Source organism: Bufo bufo, chromosome 1, assembly GCF_905171765.1.
Source record: "Bufo bufo chromosome 1, aBufBuf1.1, whole genome shotgun sequence".
In the NCBI taxonomy this organism is placed as follows: domain Eukaryota; kingdom Metazoa; phylum Chordata; class Amphibia; order Anura; family Bufonidae; genus Bufo; species Bufo bufo.
The window spans coordinates 295,019,487-295,042,609 of record NC_053389.1 but is presented as its reverse complement, the minus strand read 5'-3'; the positions used below and the strand labels follow the sequence as shown (position 1 = coordinate 295,042,609).

Sequence of the window (23,123 nt, the reverse complement as noted above, 5' to 3'; positions counted from 1 at the left end):
CCCTGTCATCCCGTGTGGCACAGGACTTTGCTTAAAAAAAAGGCACTTCATTTTTACACTTTAATCTAAGGTTAGTTGCCTGCCAGTGTGTGTCAGGCCGACTTCAACTGACTGTAGTGTGCCCACTGCCAGTGCCCACCCCTGTCATCCCGAGTGGCACAGGACTTTGCTTAAAAAATAGGCACTTAATTTTTACACTTTAATCTAAGGTTAGTTGCCTGCCAGTGTGTGTCAGGCTGACTTCCACTGACTGTAGTGTGCCCACTGCCAGTGCCCAAGACTCATACCGGCTGGCACAGGACTTTGCTTAAAAAAGGCATTTAATTTTTACACTTTAATGTAATTTCAGCTGCTTGCCTGCTGCTAGTGTGTGTCAGGCCGACTTCAACTGACTGTAGTGTGCCCACTGCCAGTGCCCACCCCTGTCATACCGAGTGGCACAGGACTTTGCTTAAAAAATAGGCACTTAATTTTTACACTTTAATCTAAGGTTAGTTGCCTGCCAGTGTGTGTCAGGCTGACTTCCACTGACTGTAGTGTGCCCACTGCCAGTGCCCACCACTCATACCGGCTGGCACAGGACTTTGCATAAAAAAGGCATTTAATTTTTACACTTTAGTGTAATTTCAGCTGCTTGCCTGCTGCTAGTGTGTGTCAGGCCGACTTCAACTGACTGTAGTGTGCCCACTGCCAGTGCCAACCACTGATACCGGGTGGCACAGTAGCTTGCCGATAAATAAGGCATTTAATTTTTAGACAGTAGTCTAAATTCAGTTTCTTGCCTGCTGCCAGTGTGTGTCAGGCCCGCTTCCACTGACTGTAGTGTGCCCACTGCCAGTGCCAACCACTGATACCGGGTGGCACAGTAGCTTGCCGATAAATAAGGCATTTAATTTTTAGACAGTAGTCTAAATTCAGTTGCTTGCCTGCTGCCAGTGTGTGTCAGGCCCTCTTCCACTGACTGTAGTGTGCCCACTGCCAGTGCCAACCACTGATACCGGGTGGCACAGTAGCTTGCCGATAAATAAGGCATTTAATTTTTACACTTTAGTGTAATTTCAGTTGCTTGCCTGCTGCCAGTGTGTGTCAGGCCCGCTTCCACTGACTGTAGTGTGCCCACTGCCAGTGCCAACCACTGATACCGGGTGGCACAGTAGCTTGCCGATAAATAAGGCATTTAATTTTTAGACAGTAGTCTAAATTCAGTTGCTTGCCTGCTGCCAGTCAGTGTGTCAGGCCCTCTTCCACTGACTGTAGTGTGCCCACTGCCAGTGCCAACCACTCATACCGGGTGGCACAGTAGCTTGCCGATAAATAAGACATTTAATTTTTACACTTTAGTGTAATTTCAGTTGCTTGCCTGCTGCCAGTGTGTGTCAGGCCCGCTTCTACTGACTGTAGTGTGCCCACTGCCAGTGCCAACCACTGATACCGGGTGGCACAGTAGCTTGCCGATAAATAAGGCATTTAATTTTTACACTTTAGTGTAATTTCAGTTGCTTGCCTGCTGCCAGTGTGTGTCAGGCCCGCTTCCACTGACTGTAGTGTGCCCACTGCCAGTGCCAACCACTGATACCGGGTGGCACAGTAGCTTGCCGATAAATAAGGCATTTAATTTTTAGACAGTAGTCTAAATTCAGTTGCTTGCCTGCTGCCAGTCAGTGTGTCAGGCCCTCTTCCACTGACTGTAGTGTGCCCACTGCCAGTGCCAACCACTCATACCGGGTGGCACAGTAGCTTGCCGATAAATAAGGCATTTAATTTTTACACTTTAGTGTAATTTCAGTTGCTTGCCTGCTGCCAGTGTGTGTCAGGCCCGCTTCTACTGACTGTAGTGTGCCCACTGCCAGTGCCAACCACTCATACCGGGTGGCACAGTAGCTTGCCGATAAATAAGGCATTTAATTTTTACACTTTAGTGTAATTTCAGTTGCTTGCCTGCTGCCAGTGTGTGTCAGGCCCGCTTCCACTGACTGTTTTTCATAAAAGGCAATTCCTGATATGGGACGTAACAGGGATTAAACTGATGAGAATAATACTACAGAAAATACCACTCATATCGGTGGAGGGAGCCAGCGTTTTTTTAACCATCTCCCCGTTCAAAAAATCTATTTAATAAATGGCCCCCAGATTGGGGATGTTAGAGGGATTAAACTGATGAGAATAGTACTACAGAAAATACCACTCATATCGGGTGTGACAGTAAATTGCACGGCGCAGATGCAGTCACCGTGGTTTAAAACAGAGTGGAGGGAGCCAGCGTTTTTTTAACCATCTCCCCGTTCGAAAAATCTATTCAATAAATGGCACCCAGATTGGGGACGTTAGAGGGATTAAACTGATGAGAATAGTACTACAGAAAATACCACTCATATCGGGTGTGACAGTAAATTGCACGGCGCAGACGCAGTCACCGTGGTTTAAAACAGAGTGGAGGGAGCCAGGTTTTTTTTAACCATCTCCCCGTTCGAAAAATCTATTCAATAAATGGCACCCAGATTGGGGACGTTAGAGGGATTAAACTGATGAGAATAGTACTACAGAAAATACCACTCATATCGGGTGTGACAGTAAATTGCACGGCGCAGACGCAGTCACCGTGGATTAAAACAGAGTGGAGGGAGCCAGCGTTTTTTTAACCATCTCCCCGTCCGAAAAATCTGTTTAATAAATGGCCCCCAGATTGGGGAGTCGGGGACGTTAGAGGGATTAAACTGATGAGAATAGTACTACAGAAAATACCACTCATATCGGGTGTGACAGTAAATTGCACGGCGCAGACGCAGTCACCGTGGATAAAAACAAAGGGGAGGGAGCCAGCGTTTTTTTAACCATCTCCCCGTTCGAAAAATCAATTCAATTGACCTTTCGGGGACCCTTGGTGTTGTACGTGGCTGGGTGGAGGAAGAAACCTTCAATGACATCACCGGGACGTGGCTAGCTTGGTATCCAACCTTGTGCAAATGGGGAGTTTGCGGTTGTGCAAATGAACTGTTTGCGGTGCATTAAAAGGGGAGTTTGGTCTGTCAATGTCTGTGATGCGGGCGTAACCCTTACACTACCTGATCGATACAACATCATACCTGATCGTATACACACACTGGATGTTTTAAAGCACGTTATTCCAAACAATTTAGGAATGTTAGTTGATTTATGCCCTTTATGGATTAAAACCCGACTCTGCGTCCACTACGTAATTTTCCATGGGAGTTTTGCCATAGATCCCCCTCCGGCATGCCACAGTCCAGGTGTTAGACCCCTTGAAACAACTTTCTCATCACTATTGTGGCCAGAAAGAGTCCCTGTGGGTTTTAAAATTCGCCTGTCTATTGAAGTCTATGGCGGTTCGCCCGGTTCGCCAGTTCGCGAACATTTGCGGAAGTTCGCGTTCGCTGTTCGCGAACTGAAAATTTTATGTTCGCGACATCACTAGCTACAACTGGTATCAGTCAATGTCCCTCCAATATGCAGATCAGGGGGTTAAATAAGCTATTGTTGTATTGTATTATGTGCCCCTCCTCTTTATTTAGGCCTAGCAGCCATTCAGCAGAGCATACTTCTACCTATAGTCCTGTAGCCTTGATTTCTAAGACGCAGGGTTATAGGGTTGCGGGAGGGGTATTGAGTATTTCTTTATATCAATCAGTTGGCACTTTAAGAGGCCCTCTAGCATACCTCCCAACTTTTTAAACTCTGCCCAAAACATAACTAAACACCTAATCCCACCCAGTCCCCTAAATATCCCCACATATTAAATATTCTCCACTGTATGTCACCATACAGTAGTTATGCCAGCATTGTGTCCCCCTTCACAGTAGTTATGACTAGATATGTGCCCCTTAAGGAAATGTTTCCATAGAACAAACCAATGGAAATTTGTGAAAATTTGCAAGACTAGAACTTTACAAAATTTATATTGGGCAATTGAAGTCACATTGAGTTCTGGAAGAATCAATTTGTTCTCTAGAGAAGACTGTTGAAATTTTAGGGGGTTGAACACTATTGAAAGATGCTATAAATTACTTTATTAGCTGAATATTCCTGGAGATGACTGTGGCTCTTTGTAATATGCACACTAAGTTTTCTATAATTCTGCATCTGTCTGCATCTGGCACTTGGTTCCAGAACAGAGTTGCTCATAAAATTAAAAACCAGACGCATAATTGTGAGGTTCCTTTGATTACAAAGTAAACACCATGGGGCCATACCCGAGACAAAAGTTGGCTGAAATGGGTGATTTTTCGCATTTCGCCTGACTGTCAATTGAAAAACTCGTGAAAACGATGGTTCACAAAGTCTTAGGGCAAACTCTTGTCTGCCGAAAATGTAATCGGCCATGCCATTGTGCTCAAAGACTGAGAGTCAGTTTAAAAAAAAAAAACTGACTCGCCAGTTGGTCTTGTGTCCGGTCAAAAAAGGCAAAACAGAATGGAACATATCTTGGTTAGTTTTGTCCCCATTGACAACTGAACCGTCCTTTGCCGGATCTCAAAACTGGAATGCCACTACGCAAGTGGGAAACAGGTCTTAGTCTGGTGGAATTGTTCGTACAAATGATCTTGTGGAGGCTGATCGGCTGATCATTGTCTCAACCAAATGGCCAGCTAGACTAGCGTTTCATATGCCAGTGTTAAAAGACTGTTGGAACAAGATGCGCCATATGCAGCTCAATAAATTATTATTATATTGTATCTTTGAGCTGTCTTTGCATCGCCAACTGAAATCTACTCTAGTCATGGTCTGGCATAGATTTTGGCAATTATTTACTCCAGTTTTCTGGCACAACTTTAATAAATTCCCCGCTTTATGTTGCCATTATTTATTTGGGACCATGTTTTTGCCATTAATTCTGTATACTTTTGTAAGACTGTCTGGTAATATGACACTTTAATTCCCTGCCATTGCCAAATTAAAGCATTTTTTGGGTGTAATTAGCTGTTTTATATTTGTTTGTGCTCATTATATGCTGTGGATCTTTTCAAGCTACATATTTAGAAAAAGCAATCGTTAATTTCTAACGATAATTTGTTTTCCCTTAGTCCTACCAGCAGCACAGATGGGGTTAACTGCCCCCTGTGGAATGGTAGGACCGGCGGAATTTTTAATGAGCCCAAGAACCAATAACAAGAGTTCCCACTCCCTCAAAAGGAGGGAACTACCCCCCAACCACCGTGTTTTCAGCAAGCATACGTACTTAGGGTGGGAAATTTGTGTGCTGCTGTTAGGACTAAGGGAAAACAAATTATCGTTAGAAATGAACGATTCCCTTACGTCCTACCAGCAGCACAGATGGGGAGATAACAAGAAGAACCCCTAGGGAGGGCCTTCCTGCCTGGCAGAATCAAGAATAGTCTGCCCAAAGGCCGAAAACTCTGCAAACTTGACTCTGTAGTGCGAGATAAAGGTTGATTCGGAGCTCCAGGAAGCCGACTTGCAGATTAGCTCTAAGGGAAGTTGGTTTCTTTCTGCCACTGAGGTTGAAACGGCCCTAGTAGAATGGGCCTTAACGAATTCTGGAGGGTCCAGAGTTTGAGACAGAAAAGACTCCCTAATGGCTTTCCTGATCCAGCGACTAATGGAAACCTTAGACGCTTTACGGCCTTTAGATTTACCGGCAAACAGGATGAAGAGATTCTCATCAATCCTGAACTCCCTGGACCTATCCACATAGGTCTGGAGGCATCTCGAAATGTCCAGAGGATGTCTGACAGGAACATCGGAGGAGGCGGAAGAAAGTAAGACTGGTAAAGAAATTACCTGATTGACATTCTGAAAGGATAACACCTTAGGTCTGAAGTAGGGTAAGAATTTTAGGAGAACCCGGTCCTGCAAAAAGTTTATATATGGATGCAGAGCCGAAAAGGCTTGTAACTCCGAAACCCTCTTAGATGAAGTCACACCTAGCAGAAAGACTGTTTTTAAGGTGACAAACTTGAACCCGACCTCCTCCAATGGCTCAAAGGGGGGAGATGCTAACCCATTGAGCACTACTGAAAGATCCCACTGAGGAATGGGTCTTAGTATTGTAGGCCTCAATCTCTCGGCTCCTTTAAGGAAGCGTTTGATGAGCGGGTCCCGAGAATATGGCCTGTTTAAACAGGCCGAGATGGCAAAAACTTGTACCTTCAAAGTGGCCAGAGCAAGGCCCTTGGTCTAGTCCATCCTGAAGGAACTGTAATATGGCGGAAAGGGGCGGATCTGCAGACGCCACCTGGTTAGAATCACACCATAAGGTGAAGATTTTCATCACTCTGGAGTAGGCCTTCTTAGTGGATTCCGCTCTTGAATGTGATAACGTTCTCAGGACCGCCTCAGAGATCCCTTCTACTCTGGGAAGGGACTGATCAACCTCCAGGCTGTCAGGTTGAATCTGTGCAGATCTGGGCAGAGATGTGTGTCCCACGACACCAGGGTCTGCTCCGGGGGGAGTCTCCAGTATTGTCCCCGACTCATCTGAATGAGCTGGGTAAACCAGGATCTCTTGGGCCAGAACGGAATGATGGCTATTACCGAGGCCTGATCCTGATCTTCATCAATACCCTCGGTATCATGGAAAAGGGAGGGAAGATGTAAGCCAGCCTGAACCTCCACGGTATTGACAGAGCATCTATCGCCAGGGGGTTGTCCTCCCTGTATAGAGAGCAGAACCTTTGTACCTTGGCGTTGAACCTGGTTGCCATGAGATCCACCTCCGGTAATCCCCATCTCAGGACTATCTGCTTGAAGATCTCCGGACGCAGACACCACTCCATGGTCGGTAATCCGCGGCTTAAACGATCTGCAATCATGTTGAGGGACCCCCGAATGTGGGTGGCAGATAGATGGGATAGGTTCAACTCTGCCCACCGTAGAATTACCCCGATCTCTGCAAGAAGGGGTAGGGATCTCGTGCCTCCCTGTTTGTTTATGTAAAGAACAGCAGTCATATTGTCTGACTGTGTACTTTCACCGCTTTGCCCCGGATTTGAGGGGCGAAGTGAAGGAGGGCTAGCCGGATAGCTCGCATCTCTCGGAGATTGGAGGAGAAACGCTGCTCCATGAGAGACCAAGTTCCCCGAACTGTGGAACTGTCTAGATGAGCGCCCCAGCCTACTAGGGACGCGTCTGTAGTCAATATGAGCCAAACTGGTTGGGTCATAGACTTCCCTGCAGGGAGATGGAACCACCATCTCAGGAAATTTTGAGTTTGGGAGGATAGAGAGTATAGGGAATCTAGCCCCGTAGGGCTGCCATCCCACTTGTTCCAAACTTCTGTTTGAAGAGGGCGAAGGTGCCATAATGCCCAAGGGACTGCATCTGCAGCCGCTGACATGAGCCCCAACATCTTCATGAGAGTCCGAATGGATACTCGTCGTGGTACCGATAAGAACCTTGCCAGGTCTTGTACCCGGGACTTCCTTTCCGATGTCAACTGAAGAGACATCTCCACAGAGTCGATTATGAAACCTAGATATTGTATTGAAGTCGAAGGGCTCACATTCGATTTCTGCCAGTTGATGATCCACCCTAGGTGGAGCAGAAAGGAAATTGCCAAATGAAGATGGTGGGTGAGAACTGGAACGGTGGCCGCCAAAAGGAGCCAGTCGTCCAGGTAAGGGACAATAGTCAGTCCTTGAAGTCTCAGAGCTGCCACCACCGCTACCACCACCTTGGTGAAGATAAGGGGGGCGCATGAGATTCCGAAGGGGAGAGCGGAAAACTGGAAATGCCTGAGAACCCCGGAAATCTGGACCGCGATCCTGAGATATTTCCGAGACGCGGGATGGATCAGACTATGGAGATAAGCATCCTTGAGATCCAGTGTGGCCATCACATCTCCGAGTTTGAGAATGTGGCTGACTGACCTTATGGTTTCCATACGAAACCTTGGCCTCTTTATGAATCGATTGAGATGTCTTAAATCGATTATCATCCGGAGATCGCCTGTCTTTTTGGGAACCAGAAATACTGGTGAATAGATCCCTAGGCCCTGCTCCCCTGCCGCAACCTCCTCTAGAGCCCCCTTTGAAATATAGTCCTGGATGTAGGATTCTAAAATCCTTTCTTTGGCAGGCTGAAAGCCCCGATTGATGAGGAATCTTTCTTGGGGGAGAGAGGCGAGATCTATCAGGTACCCGGAGGAGATGATGCTTAGAACCCAGGGGTCTGCAATCTCCTGGGACCAAATCTCTTTGAAATGGGCAAGGCGTCCTCCCACGGGGATCAGGGGGGAGGGTACGGGGAAACCCAGAGGCGTAACGGCGGGGACAGCAGGGGGAAACCAAGAGCCTCTGAGAGGCCCGCAGTCAGGAGGGATTGGCCTCCTTAGTTGGTCTGCGGGGGCACCTCGAAAATCTTCGCTGCCCCCCCAGTTTCTACGGGAAGTAGCCTGTTGGCCCTGTCTGCTGCCTCGATGCTGACTGAGGCGTCCTCGAAAGGGCTGCTGAGGAAGACTCTTGCCCTTCTTGTCAGAGAGGCCCTCCATGATCTTATCCAGCTCGGACCCGAAAAGTCGATCGGGCTCGAAGGGAAGCCCACATAAATTATATTTTGAGGCATTATCTGCCTTCCATGGTTTTAGACATAAGGGTCTACGGGCCGCGGAGACTAGGCCCATGGTCTTGGCTGCTAGCTTTAGCTGCACCTGCGAAGTATCGCATAGAAAGTCCATGGCCAGATTCACCGTTTTGAAGGCGGCCAGGATATCATCACGGGACACACTCTGGTCCACGTCGGTCTGAATTTGGTTTAACTTACTCCTCAGGAAGGATGAAACCTCAGATGCTGCTATAGCAGTAGATGATGAAGCTGCAGCGGCTGAATAGCCTCTTCTTAAAGTGCACTCCGCCCTCCTATCAAGAGGGTCTTGCAGACTCGACCCATCATCTGCGGGCACCAGAGTGCGTCTAGACAACTTGGCTATGGCCATGTCAACCCTGGGAATGGAACCCCACGATTCCATTAAGGGTTTCGCCATCGGAAACATCATTTTAAATTTACGAGTCAGGACTGGTCCTTTCTCCGGTCTCTTCCATTCAGTAAGCATGACTGAACGGAGGGTCTCATCCGCTTTGAAGACACGCTGTGCCCGACCAGCGGGATCGGAGGACTCCCCAACGTCAACATCCTGGTCCCCCGACCGGATGGACTTTAGAAGCTTTTGAGTTTTTTCTGGCGGAAAAAAACATGAGGTTAACTCTTCCTCGTCCGAGGAAGATGAGCCCACTGAAACAACAGCGGGTCTCTCGCTTGGTGCGGTGACCTCCATAGGAGTCTGGGAGGGTCCCGGCAACCTCTTATTTAAAAGCTTGACCACACCCTTGATAGAATCATCCACATAGCATCTAGCCCACTGATACATTTCCTGCATCGTGGGTTCAGCAGTGGTACGGGAACGGCAGCTGTCACATCTTGAGTATTGGCAGTCGTCATCTAAGGGGGTATCACAATTGAAGCAGGCCAAATGTTTGCATTTGGCGGTGGCCTTCCGCTGGTCATCGTCTCATGGAGAAGACATGACTGCGAAAAAAGGAAGAGGAGGATTAAAAACCCTATTAAGCAATAAGAAGACAAAAATAAAAAATTTTGAGAATAAGCCCACCAACAGAAACAAAGTTTCAGTCTCAGTATCACCAGAAATGATAGAGAAAATCTCTCTCAGCACAATAGGACTCTGGAGGCTTGCTAAAAAAAAAGCTGCACAACCAGAGACTGAGTGAGGGTAACTGAGGGCTTATAAGGAGGTGTGAGAGACCGCCCAAAGGCAGAGCCCTTGCAGCCAATTAATCAAACTTGATGTTGCCGCCCACTAAACTCCTACTTTCTGTCACTCTTCCCTTTCCTCTTTTTTTTTTTTTTTTCAACTTGGGGAAGATATTCCCCCAGAGAACAGGGAATTAATCATTCCCTGCAGGAAAAAGAAAAACAAACAGAATGTACCCTCAAACGGGTCATTGACTTCCTCCCTCCCCCCTCCTGTAGGGATGCGAGCGCTGGCAGCGAAAGCTGCCGGCGAGGGAGCCGCAGAGCGGTGACGTCACCCAGGGACACCGCGGCGCGAGTCTCGGAAGCGGCCCTGCCAGAATCACACAGCCCCGAACAGCATGAGGAGGACCGTAAAAAACCTGAGGAAAAGTTCAAGGTTAGAGGGGGAGGAAGGGACATAAGAAAAAGAAGGGCAAATAGCCCTAAAGATACTGGAAAATATAAGGGGAAGACAAATGTCATATCCCTATCCTATGCACCCCCCAAGGAAAAAAAGGAGGGGGGAGCTGCACGCCAGTCCACCTGTCGAAAGGACAGAAAAAAACACGGTGGTTGGGGGGTAGTTCCCTCCTTTTGAGGGAGTGGGAACTCTTGTTATTGGTTCTTGGGCTCATTAAAAATTCCGCCGGTCCTACCAGTCCACAGGGGGCAGTTAACCCCATCTGTGCTGCTGGTAGAACGTAAGGGAATCATACAATATATCAATGTATAGAAAAGTTATCATAGATGTAAATGCCTATATTGACCACATGGGGGCACCCTTTGCCTTCTGATTGAAACTACAAGCACATTGCGATCAGTATAGCTTGCTAGGGGTTTATGTCATTATTTCCATCTCCCTGAAAGAAGTCGATTTGCATTCTGAGTATATACTTATATGCCGTCTCTGTTTCTGCTGGCAATAAAGCATAATGGGCAGCCTGCAGTTAAGCCGCTAATGAGTGGGTACAGTTTGCAGAGACCTCATTCTTGAACAGAAGTGGTGACAGTTTTATTTTTTGACACTAATATAAAATGAATATGTAATGTTATGTACCATTAAACCCGGCACAGCTGAATGCTCAGGTGATTGTAGCTTTGGAGTACTGCAGCTAAGTGACAGGTACAGATATAATAACTGTATGAAGCGCCTGGACAAGTTTATAAAATGATAGGAGATGAGGATCATCATCTACAATAGTCATGCGCGGTAATAACATGGAAGTGTGTATTATTTCACAGTTGCAACTAGGCTTTTCCTTCACCTGGGGCCCAGATTCAGCCTCAGATCCAGGGCAGAGTGGCTTATTGCCCCCACACCCAGCACCCAGCATTTAGGGCACAACCAGCCTCCCCAAAGCCAGTCATGTATTATTTTGCATACATGGCTTACCAGAGAGCAGGAGATCATAACTAAATATTTCCCAGATGTAACCGCATAAGAAGCCATTCCCAAGTATAACTTCTGATACCTTCATCTCCTACATACAGGACTGCATACTGGATAAGGTACAGGCCATTCAAATGAATAGGGCTGAACATAGCTTTGCTGTAGTGCCACCCTCGTAGTGACGTCACTGTGCCGAGTATTGCAGTAAAGGCATGCTGTTGCATGCCAGTGTATGTTGCTAACCCTGTTCTGCTGACCTGTGAAGGTTCCACCCATTACACGTTTGTGGTTTATTGTAATGATGAACCATCAATGTAGTATTCTGAAAATCCATTTTAAATAAAGAAAAATGTTCCTTGAAGCTCAGACTAGTCCCAGTCCTCCCCCGCTGGTGAAAAAATATATCTTGGTCATGTTGAGCACGAATGAGCAGCAGCCAGAGTCATAGATGGGGATACAAAACACTGTTTTACTTTTGTTGATCTAAGGCTGTGTATACTTTTTCTTAATATGCAAATTAGGCCTTTGGTGCAATGAGGAGGTCACTGTTACTCTCGTTGCACCCTAGCTCCGCTTCTTTCTGTGGCCAGTCCTTCCCTCACTGCTTTCCAACTGCCTGGCCCTGCCATTCAAAGCAACCAGAGAGGGGCTGGCCACAGAAAGCTTGGGTACAACCAGGGCAATAGTGACACACTCATTGAACCAAAGGGCTAATTTGTATATTAAGAAAAAGTATCATATCTCAGGAACAGAGATCAACAAAAGAAAAAAGTATGTGAACCCTATGGAATTATATGGATTTCTGCACAAATTGGTCATAAAATGTGATCTGATCTCCATCTAAGTCACAACAATAGACAATCACAGTCTGCTTAAACTAATAACACACAAAGAATTAAATGTTACTATGCTTTTATTGAACACACCATGTAAACATTCACAGTGCAGGTGGAAAAAGTATGTGAACCTTGAATTTAATAACTGGTTGAACCTCCTTTGGCAGCAATAACTTCAACCAAACATTTCCTGTAGTTGCAGATCAGACGTGCACAATGGTCAGGAGTAATTCTTGACCATTCCTCTTTACAGAACTGTTTCAGTTCAGCAATATTCTTGGGATGTCTGGTGTGAAACGCTTTCTTGAGGTCATGCCACAGCATCTCAATCGGGTTGAGGTCAGGACTCTGACTGGGCCACTCCAGAAGGCATATTTTCTTCTGTTTAAGCCATTCTGTTGTTGATTTACTTCCATGCTTTGGGTCGTCCTGTTGCAACACCCATCTTCTATTGAGCTTCAGCTGGTGGACAGATGGCCTTAAGTTCTCCTGCAAAATGTCTTCATAAACTTGGGAATTCATATTTCCTTCGATGATAGCAATCCGTCCAGGCCCTGACGCAGCAAAGCAGCCCCAAACCATGATGCCCCCACCACCATACTTCACAGTTGGGATGAGGTTTTGATGTTGGTGTGCTGTGCCTCTTTTTCTCTGCACATAGTGTTGTGTGTTTCTTCCAAACAACTCAACTTTGGTTTCATTTGTCCACAGAATATTTTGCCAGTACTGCTGTGGAACATCCAGGTTCTCTTGTGCAAACTGTAAACGTGCAGCAATGTTTTTTTTGGACAGCAGTGGCTTCCTCTGTGGTATCCTCCCATGAAATCCATTCTTGTTTAGTGTTTTACGTATCGTAGATTCGCTAACAGGGATGTTAGCATATGCCAGAGACTTTTGTAAGTCTTTAGCTGACACTCTAGGATTCTTCTTCACCTCATTGAGCAGTCTGTGCTGTGCTCTTGCAGTCATCTTTACAGGCCGGCTACTCCTAGGGAGAGTAGCAGCAGTGCTGAACTTTCTCCATTAATATACAATTTGTCTTACCGTGGACTAATGAACAGCAAGGCTTTTGGAGATACTTTTATAACCCTTTCCAGCTTTATGCAAGTCAACAATTCTTAATCGTAGGTCTTCTGAGAGCTCTTTTGTGCGAGGCATCATTCACATCAGGCAATGCTTCTTGTGAAAAGCAAACCCAGAACTGGTGTGTGGTTTTTATAGGGCAGGGCAGCTGTAACCCACACCTCCAATCTCATCTCATTGATTGGACTCCAGTTGGGTGACACCTCACTCCAATTAGCTATTGGAGATGTCATTAGTCTAGGGGTTCACATTCTTTTTCCACCTGCACTGTGAATGTTTACATGGTGTGTTCAATAAAAACATGGTAAAATTTAATTCTGTGTGTGTTATTAGTTTAAGCAGACTGTGATTGTCTATTGTTGTGACTTAGATGAAGATCAGATCACATTTTATGACCAATTTGTGCAGAAATCCATATCATTTCAAAGGGTTCACATACTATTTCTTGCAACTGTATGTGTCTATGCTAACAGCTTGATAGGGAGATCACTGGTGACAGATTCCCTTTAATGGGACACATGGAAAAGGGTAGTCCAGGGGGTAAAGTCTATTGCTATAGCTTTCGCTCACTACATGTACGGCAGTAGACCAAGTTTAGAGCTAAGTTAAGTTTCCTAATTAAAATGTGCCAGAATTCTAGCTCAATTTGTGACAAAAAACTTGCGCGCGGGTTTTGCACCACATTTATTAAATGCTTAGATGCTTTTAACACCTCATCTGACAAAGGGGGTGTAGTTTAGATTGAAGGTAAATGTTATTAAATTCAACATTGTGCATCAAAAAATGCTCCAAACATGGCACATTTTTGAGTAAAAAAAGGCTACTTTCCCATTTGCGGTAGCCTTTTCCGGCAGGCTGTTCCACCGGGGAACAGCTTGCCGGATCTGTTCTACCGCAAGTTCACTGTGCCGCAAACAAGCCAAGAGGCAGCTGGACAAAAAACGCAGAGTGATGTATTTTTGATGTATTTTTGTCTGGCCACCTCTCGGCATGTTTGCCGTGCTGCGGCAGGACCTCCGGTCCGTCTCCATTTTAGTAAATTGGGCCAGAACGGACTTCCAGTGGCACGGTGGACTTGTGGTAGCTGCCGCTAGTGTGAAAGTAGCCTAAGCCAACAAATAGGTGATGCAAAGGTAGATTAGGCAGTCTAAAAATGTGACAGATTTATCATCCAGAATTAGCCACAGTGACAAATCTGATGCCAATTATAGAGAGGAATATCCGTGACACGCACTGCACTCAAATGTTTATCTTTACGTTGGCAAACATTGCTCCAAATTTGTCAAATGATGCACCTTGTTTTATATGTTTGGCATACGGCAACTTTAAACCTATCACATTTGTCAAGAAAAACTACTCCCGGTTATTTTACGTGACCCCTATACTTAGGTGAGATTGTGACATGTTTCAGTGATAAGTCTGGAATGAAACTAATTGAAGGAGTTCAGAGTTGAACCAGGACATACCCCGATTTTCACCCAGGTAGGCCTTCTGATATTAGCACTGGAGCATGCTTTCCCTTGCCCTGTGCTGTATCACGCAGGGCAAGGGCTTGTTTGTTTGTTTGTATTTTTTACACTGCTAGGTGGAGGATTCCGCCCAGCAGTGTATTCGGTGACGTCACCGGCTCTGATGGGCAGGCTTTAGCGTTGTCCTACCCATTTTACAGGTTAGGCCAGCACTAAAGCCCCCCCATTAGTGCCGGTGACGTCACGATCTTCACGCATGGTTGCTAGGAGACGATCGGAATGGGAACCCAATCTTCATTATTTTCCCTTTTAACATAGTTATAAGGGAAAATAATAGCATTCTTAATATAGAATGCTAAGTAAATTAGGGATGGAGGGGTTAAAAAAAAATTAAATTAAAATTAAACTTACCTCATCTACTTGTTCGCGCTGCCCGGCTTCTCTTCTTTCTTCTTCTTTGATGACCTGGGAGGAAAAGGACCTTTGGTGATGTCACTGCGCTCATCACATGGTCCATCACATGATCCATCACCATGGTGATGGGCCATGTGATGGCCATGTGATGGCTCCGTGCTCATCACATGATCCATCACCATGGTGATGGACCATGTGATGAGCGCACCAAAGGTCCTTTTCCTCCCAGGTCATCAAAGAAGAAGAAAGAAGAGAAGCCTGGCAGCGCGAACAAGTGTATGAGGTGAGTTTAATAAAAACCCTCCATCCCTATTTTACTAAGCATTCTGTATTAAGAATGCTATTATTTTATAAGAATGCTATTATTTTCCCTTGTAACAATGTTATAAGGGAAAATAATAAAATCGAAACAACAGCGATCCCAAACCCAAACCCAAACTTCTGTGAAGAAGTCCAGGTTCGGGTCTGGGTACCAAACATGCCGATTTTTCTCACGCGCGTGCAAAACGCATTAAAACGCTTTGCACTCACGCGGAATAATTGTGCATTTTCCCGCGACACACCCGCATCCTATCCGGCCCTCACACGTGACGCCCGTGTGAAAGAGGCCTAAGAGTGTACATAGGTACACATTCTCAGCAGCTGCCGTCCAGGTTGCATTGTATCCGTGCTGCAGTGGTGGTCATAGCCCCCTGGATACGAGAAGTGTATAGTGTGATGGAAAAATTTAGGAAATCAGCAAAGGAGGCAATATGGACAATCACCATACATTAGGAAGTGCCTTGTGATAACTTTCTCTACATAATAAATGCCATTTGCTGACGTTAGACAACCCCTTTAATAAGTCAGGACAGGAAGTAGAATACATGAAGGGTTTTTTTGTCTGGTAATTACCTAGAATGTTCACATATAGGGTGTTGATGTGCAAAAAATATGATGGAAGTGTCCTTTTAACATGGCTTACCACAACCATTTTCGCACCTACTTTTCAAAAGACACCAGGCTGACAAATTTTTTTAAAAAGTGTAATAAAGTTTGCTACTCCCCCCCCAGCCTTAGCACTTTAAAGGGCATCTGTCAGCAGATTTGTACCTATGAAACTGGTTGATCTGTTACATGTGCACTTGGCAGCTGAAGGCATCTATGTTGGTCTCATGTTCATATGTGTCCACATTGCTGAGAAAAATTATGTTTTAATATATGCAAATGAGCCTCTAGGAGCAAAGGGGAGTTGCCTTTACACCTAAAGGCTCTGCTCTTTTTGCAACTGCCATGTCCTCTTCACTTTGATCGACAGGACCAGATGTGATGACATTTACACTGCCTGGTCCTGTCGATCAAAATGCAGAGGGTGCTGCAGTTGCAGAGAGAGCAGAGCTTCTAGGTGTAACGGTAACACCCCTGTTGCACCTAGAGGCTCATTTGCATATTTACATATTTTCTTAGCAATATGGGCACATATGAACATAGGACCAACACAGATGCCTTTAGCTGCCAAACGCACATGCAACAGGTCAGCCAGTTTAATAGCTACAAATCTGCTGACAGATGCCCTTATAAACACTCCCCACCAAAGTTTACACTGACTTACTATTGGACAGTTTTGGTAAATCTGCCCCAGAATGTATATAAGTAAAAATGTTAAATAAATTAAATACAACAATAAAAAGTACTGGTAACTTTTCTAGAGTTAACCTGTAAAATTATGTTAAAGGGGTTGTCCCATATCACAAGCTTCCCAGGTGGCAGGCCTTCATAGCCTGCCGAGTGGGCCAGCACTTTTCGTAGCTCCCATTGCAGTGAATAGGAGCTACGTAAACAGCATAGCAGAACAAGTTACACTGCTTTTGTAACTCATGGGGTTACTGAAATAACATAGCTTGATGAGCTACGCTATTGGTGTAGCGCCCATTCACTGCAATGGGAGCTACAGAAACAGCGCCAGCCTGCTCAGCAGTTTCTGTAAGTCAGGCCACCTGGGAAATGGCCAGATAGGACAACCCCTTTAATGGTAGGATTAAAGTTGAAATATTTTTAAAGGCACTGTGCAGTTGACCTTATAACTGTAACATGAGCAGTAATTTTACCATGATGTAATCTCAGCCAGCGCTATAAAAATCAGTGAAGCAGTGCAGCATATGAGAAAATGATATTTCTAAGTTACATTTACAGCAAGCATATGCTTACCTACACTGACATTTACTGTGTGAACTAGGTGGGAGATTATTCCAGAGCCATATGGTTGTAATTGCACATGTATGAATGCACATTTTGTATTATACTGTCATATAAAGCTTATTATGCCAAGTTTAGATGGCACAGTAGACTTTATTTCCTTTTTGTGGTGCTCTATTGGCATACATAAGTGGATATCAGTGAACTGGGACCTTCATGGCCCACTAAAACCCAGGAAGAACATGTGTAAATCCCCAGAGTGGCATTAACACCTCTTCACCCCGCTACTGTCTTTATTGGTTAACCTCATGTCATCATGTGTATTTATTTCAGGTCCAAACAATGTGAATTTCCAATTTTGTAACTGTTATGTTCAAGTGTAATTTACCTGGTTCACCAAAAGGTGGCAGCAAGCATGGCAGAGCTACAGTTAAAGAGAATGGAACCCTTCTTTCCATTCTAACCCTCTCTTGAAGGAAGGGAGGAGACTAGTTAGTTAGAGTCAGTGGCAGTTTACCTTCTGCCAAGGGAGGGTGTGCAGCAGGTGCGCATCCCTGCTGGACGTGCCTTGCCTAAGCCAGCCAGAGCACCTTCAGCTCTGCTGGATAAGGAGACCACAGCTTGGAGCCTCAGAAGCCAGGAAGTTCACTGGTACTCATTAATCATCAGATTACAAAGAGAAGTTGCGGCATACAGCAAAAGTAAAGTTATACCGAAAGCTTGTCAGTACAGCAGAGCCAGATAGTAACCGATGTAGCAGAAAGGAGTTTGCCTGCCAGAGTTAATGCTAAAGCCTGCTGGGAAGCAAGACAAAGCCTGAAACTGTTGGAGAAACGTTTATTGAAAGTAAAGCTGTTATTGAACTTCATCACAAGGTCTGGACTCAATCATTTCTTCATCCCCTACTACTGCTATCCCTTTTTTCTGTCTTCGAAAGGGAACAGCTGGGGTCCAGCGTATCCAGGTAGGAGCACAGTGACACGTGCACAAAACATTAAAGGACATTGTAGGCCACCCTGCACCACTCTGGCATTCCTACACCTGGGTACCACCAACACCATTTCTTTAAGGGACCCCTTGACGTACGCTGCCTGACAACTGCACATGCTATATCTATGGGAGGCACTCACTGTCCTAAAAGAGTGCACTGTTTGGGTAGAGTCAGACTGTGCAGGGACACACCCCTACACTGGTAACACCCTGTATTTGCTGGCAATTCATTCTTAAAGGGGTTGGCCACCTTCTGGTTACTGTTGACCAATGTGTTTCTGAGATGACTATATGGCACTTACTAATACAGCCTTTGTTGAAATGCTGCAACATTTTCTATATTTCATAAGTTATACCCCATTGTTTAAAAAGTCTTTCATGCTGTCCACACAGAGGTCCTGTCCAAAAGATGGCTGCTGATGGAGGGTCATGTGACAAGGCAAATCACCTCCGTGCGATGCCTCCTCCATTCAGACACACTACTTCTGCACTAAACTCCTAACAGAACAAGTACATATGGCAGGTGCAGTGTCTTTGAATGGAGGAGGCATCACATGGAGGTGATTTACCTGGTCACATGACCTTCCATAAGCGGCCATCCTATGGACAAGACCTCTGTGTGGACAACACAAAAGACTTTGTAAACAAGGGAGTATACATTATGAAATATAGAAAGTGCCACAGAACAAAGACTATATTAGTATATGCCATATAATCATCTCACAAATGAAATGAGTGGCCAACCCCTTTAAACTTCTAGTAGAAATACTAGAGAAATGGCACAACATAAAGTCATAATATTGATGCTCCAAAATCATTATTACCTAATATTTGATGCTCTGAAATTATTATTACTTATTATTAGATGCTCCAAAATTCTTATTACCTCATACTGGGTAAATATGTGTACAATGTGTTGTCTGGCCCGAAAGCTCAACTTGAATAATAAGCAAGTCTGCAGTGTACAGTTCTGCAATTACCTAGGACTAGTTTGTCTCTTGAAATTTCCCAGCTTGAGTCATACGGAAGCTGTAGAGGATCCACGTAGATGTATTCATGTCCATCTGGGCTGACCGACTCTATTACCTTCCACCGAATTTCATAACGTGGCTTCTGCAGATTTCAAAATAAATAATAATTGACGTTTCACATAATTTACTGATTATGATTTTGATTGCTAACATTATTGGTTATAAAAAATGAAACTGGTAAGAGTGTTCAGAAGTGGAATCTGAGAAGATCAAGCAGGGGTTCCATTTTTCTATTAGCCTGATTAAGTGATGAGTTAAACCTCCTTTACTTTGTACACAACCAACCATGGTATCAATTGTACTGTCAAAGACTTTGTCTGCAAAGATTAAGGCTGATACTCCTTGTTAAAGGGAGTCCGTCATCAAACTTGACTCCTTGAGGTGGTCCTCAGTCTAACTTGAGGCAGTCTTTCCATATTCAGTGCCATCAGCTCTCTGCACTGACCACTTCCTCAGCTTCGCCTCTCTGGTCATAGTGACTTCTCCAGAAGTATCCTGATTAGACTCTACATCCATCACTCAGAACACAGAGGCGTGGTGAAAGCTAATCTTTGGCATATGTTGGGTCATCTACTCTTTAACCACATGTTCAGCAGTATAATTTTATGCAATTACAGGGAGTGCAGAATTATTAGGCAAGTTGTATTTTTGAGGATTAATTTTATTATTGAACAACAACCATGTTCTCAATGAACCCAAAAAACTCATTAATATCAAAGCTGAATATTTTTGGAAGTAGTTTTTAGTTTGTTTTTAGTTTTAGCTATTTTAGGGGGATATCTGTGTGTGCAGGTGACTATTACTGTGCATAATTATTAGGCAACTTAACAAAAAACAAATATATACCCATTTCAATTATTTATTTTTACCAGTGAAACCAATATAACATCTCAACATTCACAAATATACATTTCTGACATTCAAAAACAAAACAAAAACAAATCAGTGACCAATATAGCCACCTTTCTTTGCAAGGACACTCAAAAGCCTGCCATCCATGGATTCTGTCAGTGTTTTGATCTGTTCACCATCAACATTGCGTGCAGCAGCAACCACAGCCTCCCAGACACTGTTCAGAGAGATGTACTGTTTTCCCTCCTTGTAAATCTCACATTTGATGATGGACCACAGGTTCTCAATGGGGTTCAGATCAGGTGAACAAGGAGGCCATGTCATTAGATTTTCTTCTTTTATACCCTTTCTTGCCAGCCACGCTGTGGAGTACTTGGACGCGTGTGATGGAGCATTGTCCTGCATGAAAATCATGTTTTTCTTGAAGGATGCAGACTACTTCCTGTACCACTGCTTGAAGAAGGTGTCTTCCAGAAACTGGCAGTAGGACTGGGAGTTGAGCTTGACTCCATCCTCAACCCGAAAAGGCCCCACAAGCTCATCTTTGATGATACCAGCCCAAACCAGTACTCCACCTCCACCTTGCTGGCGTCTGAGTCGGACTGGAGCTCTCTGCCCTTTACCAATCCAGCCACGGGCCCATCCATCTGGCCCATCAAGACTCACTCTCATTTCATCAGTCCATAAAACCTTAGAAAAATCAGTCTTGAGATATTTCTTGGCCCAGTCTTGACGTTTCAGCTTGTCTGTCTTGTTCAGTGGTGGTCGTCTTTCAGCCTTTCTTACCTTGGCCATGTCTCTGAGTATTGCACACCTTGTGCTTTTGGGCACTCCAGTGATGTTGCAGCTCTGAAATATGGCCAAACTGGTGGCAAGTGGCATCTTGGCAGCTGCACGCTTGACTTTTCTCAGTTCATGGGCAGTTATTTTGCGCCTTGGTTTTTCCACACGCTTCTTGCGACCCTGTTGACTATTTTGAATGAAACGCTTGATTGTTCGATGATCACGCTTCAGAAGCTTTGCAATTTTAAGAGTGCTGCATCCCTCTGCAAGATATCTCACTATTTTTGACTTTTCTGAGCCTGTCAAGTCCTTCTTTTGACCCATTTTGCCAAAGGAAAGGAAGTTGCCTAATAATTATGTACACCTAATATAGGGTGTTGATGTCATTAGACCACACCCCTTCTCATTACAGAGGTGCACATCACCTAATATGCTTAATTGGTAGTAGGCTTTCGAGCCTATACAGCTTGGAGTAAGACAACATGCATAAAGAGGATGATGTGGTCAAAATACTCATTTGCCTAATAATTCTGCACGCAGTGTATAGCTTTTGGCTCATTTGTCTTCCTCCAAAGCTGTTGCCAATACAAGAATCAGATCCAACTGGAGAAAGACATATAATGGAAAACTCGCAAAACCAGTTTATTCAAAATATATGGGCAACAAATGTCTCACAAGTGTCTGAGTGTAACCACTGCCTTACTCTCTGTTCCTTTTTGTATACATGGACCTCAGCCTAGAATTATTTTGGTTTGGCCCTAATACTCGTTTTCATTGGATTCCTTGTTTTGCTGGAAAATTCCTAGACTTAAATGTAAGATTTATTTACTTCTCTGTTAACATGTGATGATCTAAAGTGTTTGAAAATCCATAACCTGATGGGTTTTGTTAAAAAAGGCACCTATCCAACTGTACTAAAATCGATGAATGCAATTATTAATATTTTCATCATTATATCTTAAAGGGGTTTACAACATTGTTGACCTCTCCTCAGCATAGGTCATCAGTGTTTGATCAGTGGGGGTCTGACACCCAGCGCCCCTGCTGATTAGTTGTTAAAAAAGGGCTGCTTCACTCGGATGAGTTCTGCAGCCTTTCCACAGCATGCCAAGCACACTGCTGAACATTGTACAGTGGCTGTTCTTGGTTTTGCAGCCCAGGCCCATTCACTTGAATAAGACAGCTGCACAAAGGTCATGTGACCAAATGAACATGACATCACTGGCCTAGAAAGAAGACAGTGCTGAATAGAGCAATATGGCCTCTTCAAACAGCTGGTCATCTGGGGTGCCGGTAGTCAGACCCTCACAGATCAGATATTGATGACTTAGGGCTCATGCACACGACCGTATGCCCTCTGAGACATGATCATATGAGTGCAGGACAATAGTCCCGCGGGCTGCCTGATGCGCACAGTATCATAGTAACCTATGACGCTGTGCCCTCCCATGTGCACAATGTATGCCGCTCGGGGACATATGTCCCGCTCACGGACCGTATGTCTCGGAGGGCATACGGTCATGTGTACGAGCCCTTATACTGAGGATAGATCATCAATATTTTAAAGCCAGCAAACACCCTTAGGGCTCATGGAGCAGTTCTGTGGCATTTCGGTCAATGCCTCAGCACTGCAAAAAATATAAAACATGCTCTATTTTTTGTGGTGAGGACAGATTGAAGACCCATTCAAGTTGAATAGGTCTGCACCTGTCAGCACAGGCCACACGGACAGTGCCTGTGCCCTTAAGGAAATAGATTAGTTACCTAAAGGACAAGGTAATTTTTAGGAGTCACACAGATCTCCAGGAGCTATCCTAAAGAGCATGTACTTGTACACCTTCACTGCTGTTGACCACCAGGGACTTAAGCAATAATCCATTCACTGCCCTAGACCACCAGGGAATTTACCGTGGACCCCTTTATCATTTAAGCATTGTATGACGTCTTATTTGTGCATAAACATTTGGGAAAAATGGAAATGTGTATATATGTATTGAAGGCTGCGTGCAGCCTGTATTTGTGGGAGGGGCGCACTTACCTTATTTAAACCCCCTCCCACAAGCAGAAGCGCGCCCGATTCTTGCTTCAGCAGCTTCCAGCGCCTGACGTCACTTCCGGTCGCGTCTCCGTTCGTGCTTCATTCCGTTCGTGTCTCCAGCAGCATCGCCTGTGGTAAGTATCACCGCTCTGCGGCCCGGCCAGATACGCTTGCCACCGGCACCTCGTATCACCCTCACTTACCGGCAGCTCCGTCGCATCCGGGAGGTAAGCGGACAGCGCGGCGGCTGCCGGTTCCCGCTCTGCAGCTGCGGCGGCGCCGCCAGGCGCACAGCTATCCACATGGGTTCCACGCGGCTCGGTGCACACCATGTGGCAA

At 45.1% G+C, this 23,123-nt stretch overlaps 1 protein-coding gene across 1 annotated transcript in view; it reads right to left on the bottom strand.

Annotated features, from left to right (window-relative positions):
- PDGFRB (platelet derived growth factor receptor beta) overlaps window positions 1-23,123 on the bottom strand; it is a 186,600-nt gene that overhangs the window by 56,811 nt on the left and 106,666 nt on the right. Inside the window, exon 12 of the mRNA XM_040440726.1 lies at window positions 19,061-19,193. Coding sequence (XP_040296660.1) covers window positions 19,061-19,193 — 133 coding nt within the window. The remainder of the gene's footprint in view (window positions 1-19,060; window positions 19,194-23,123) is intronic.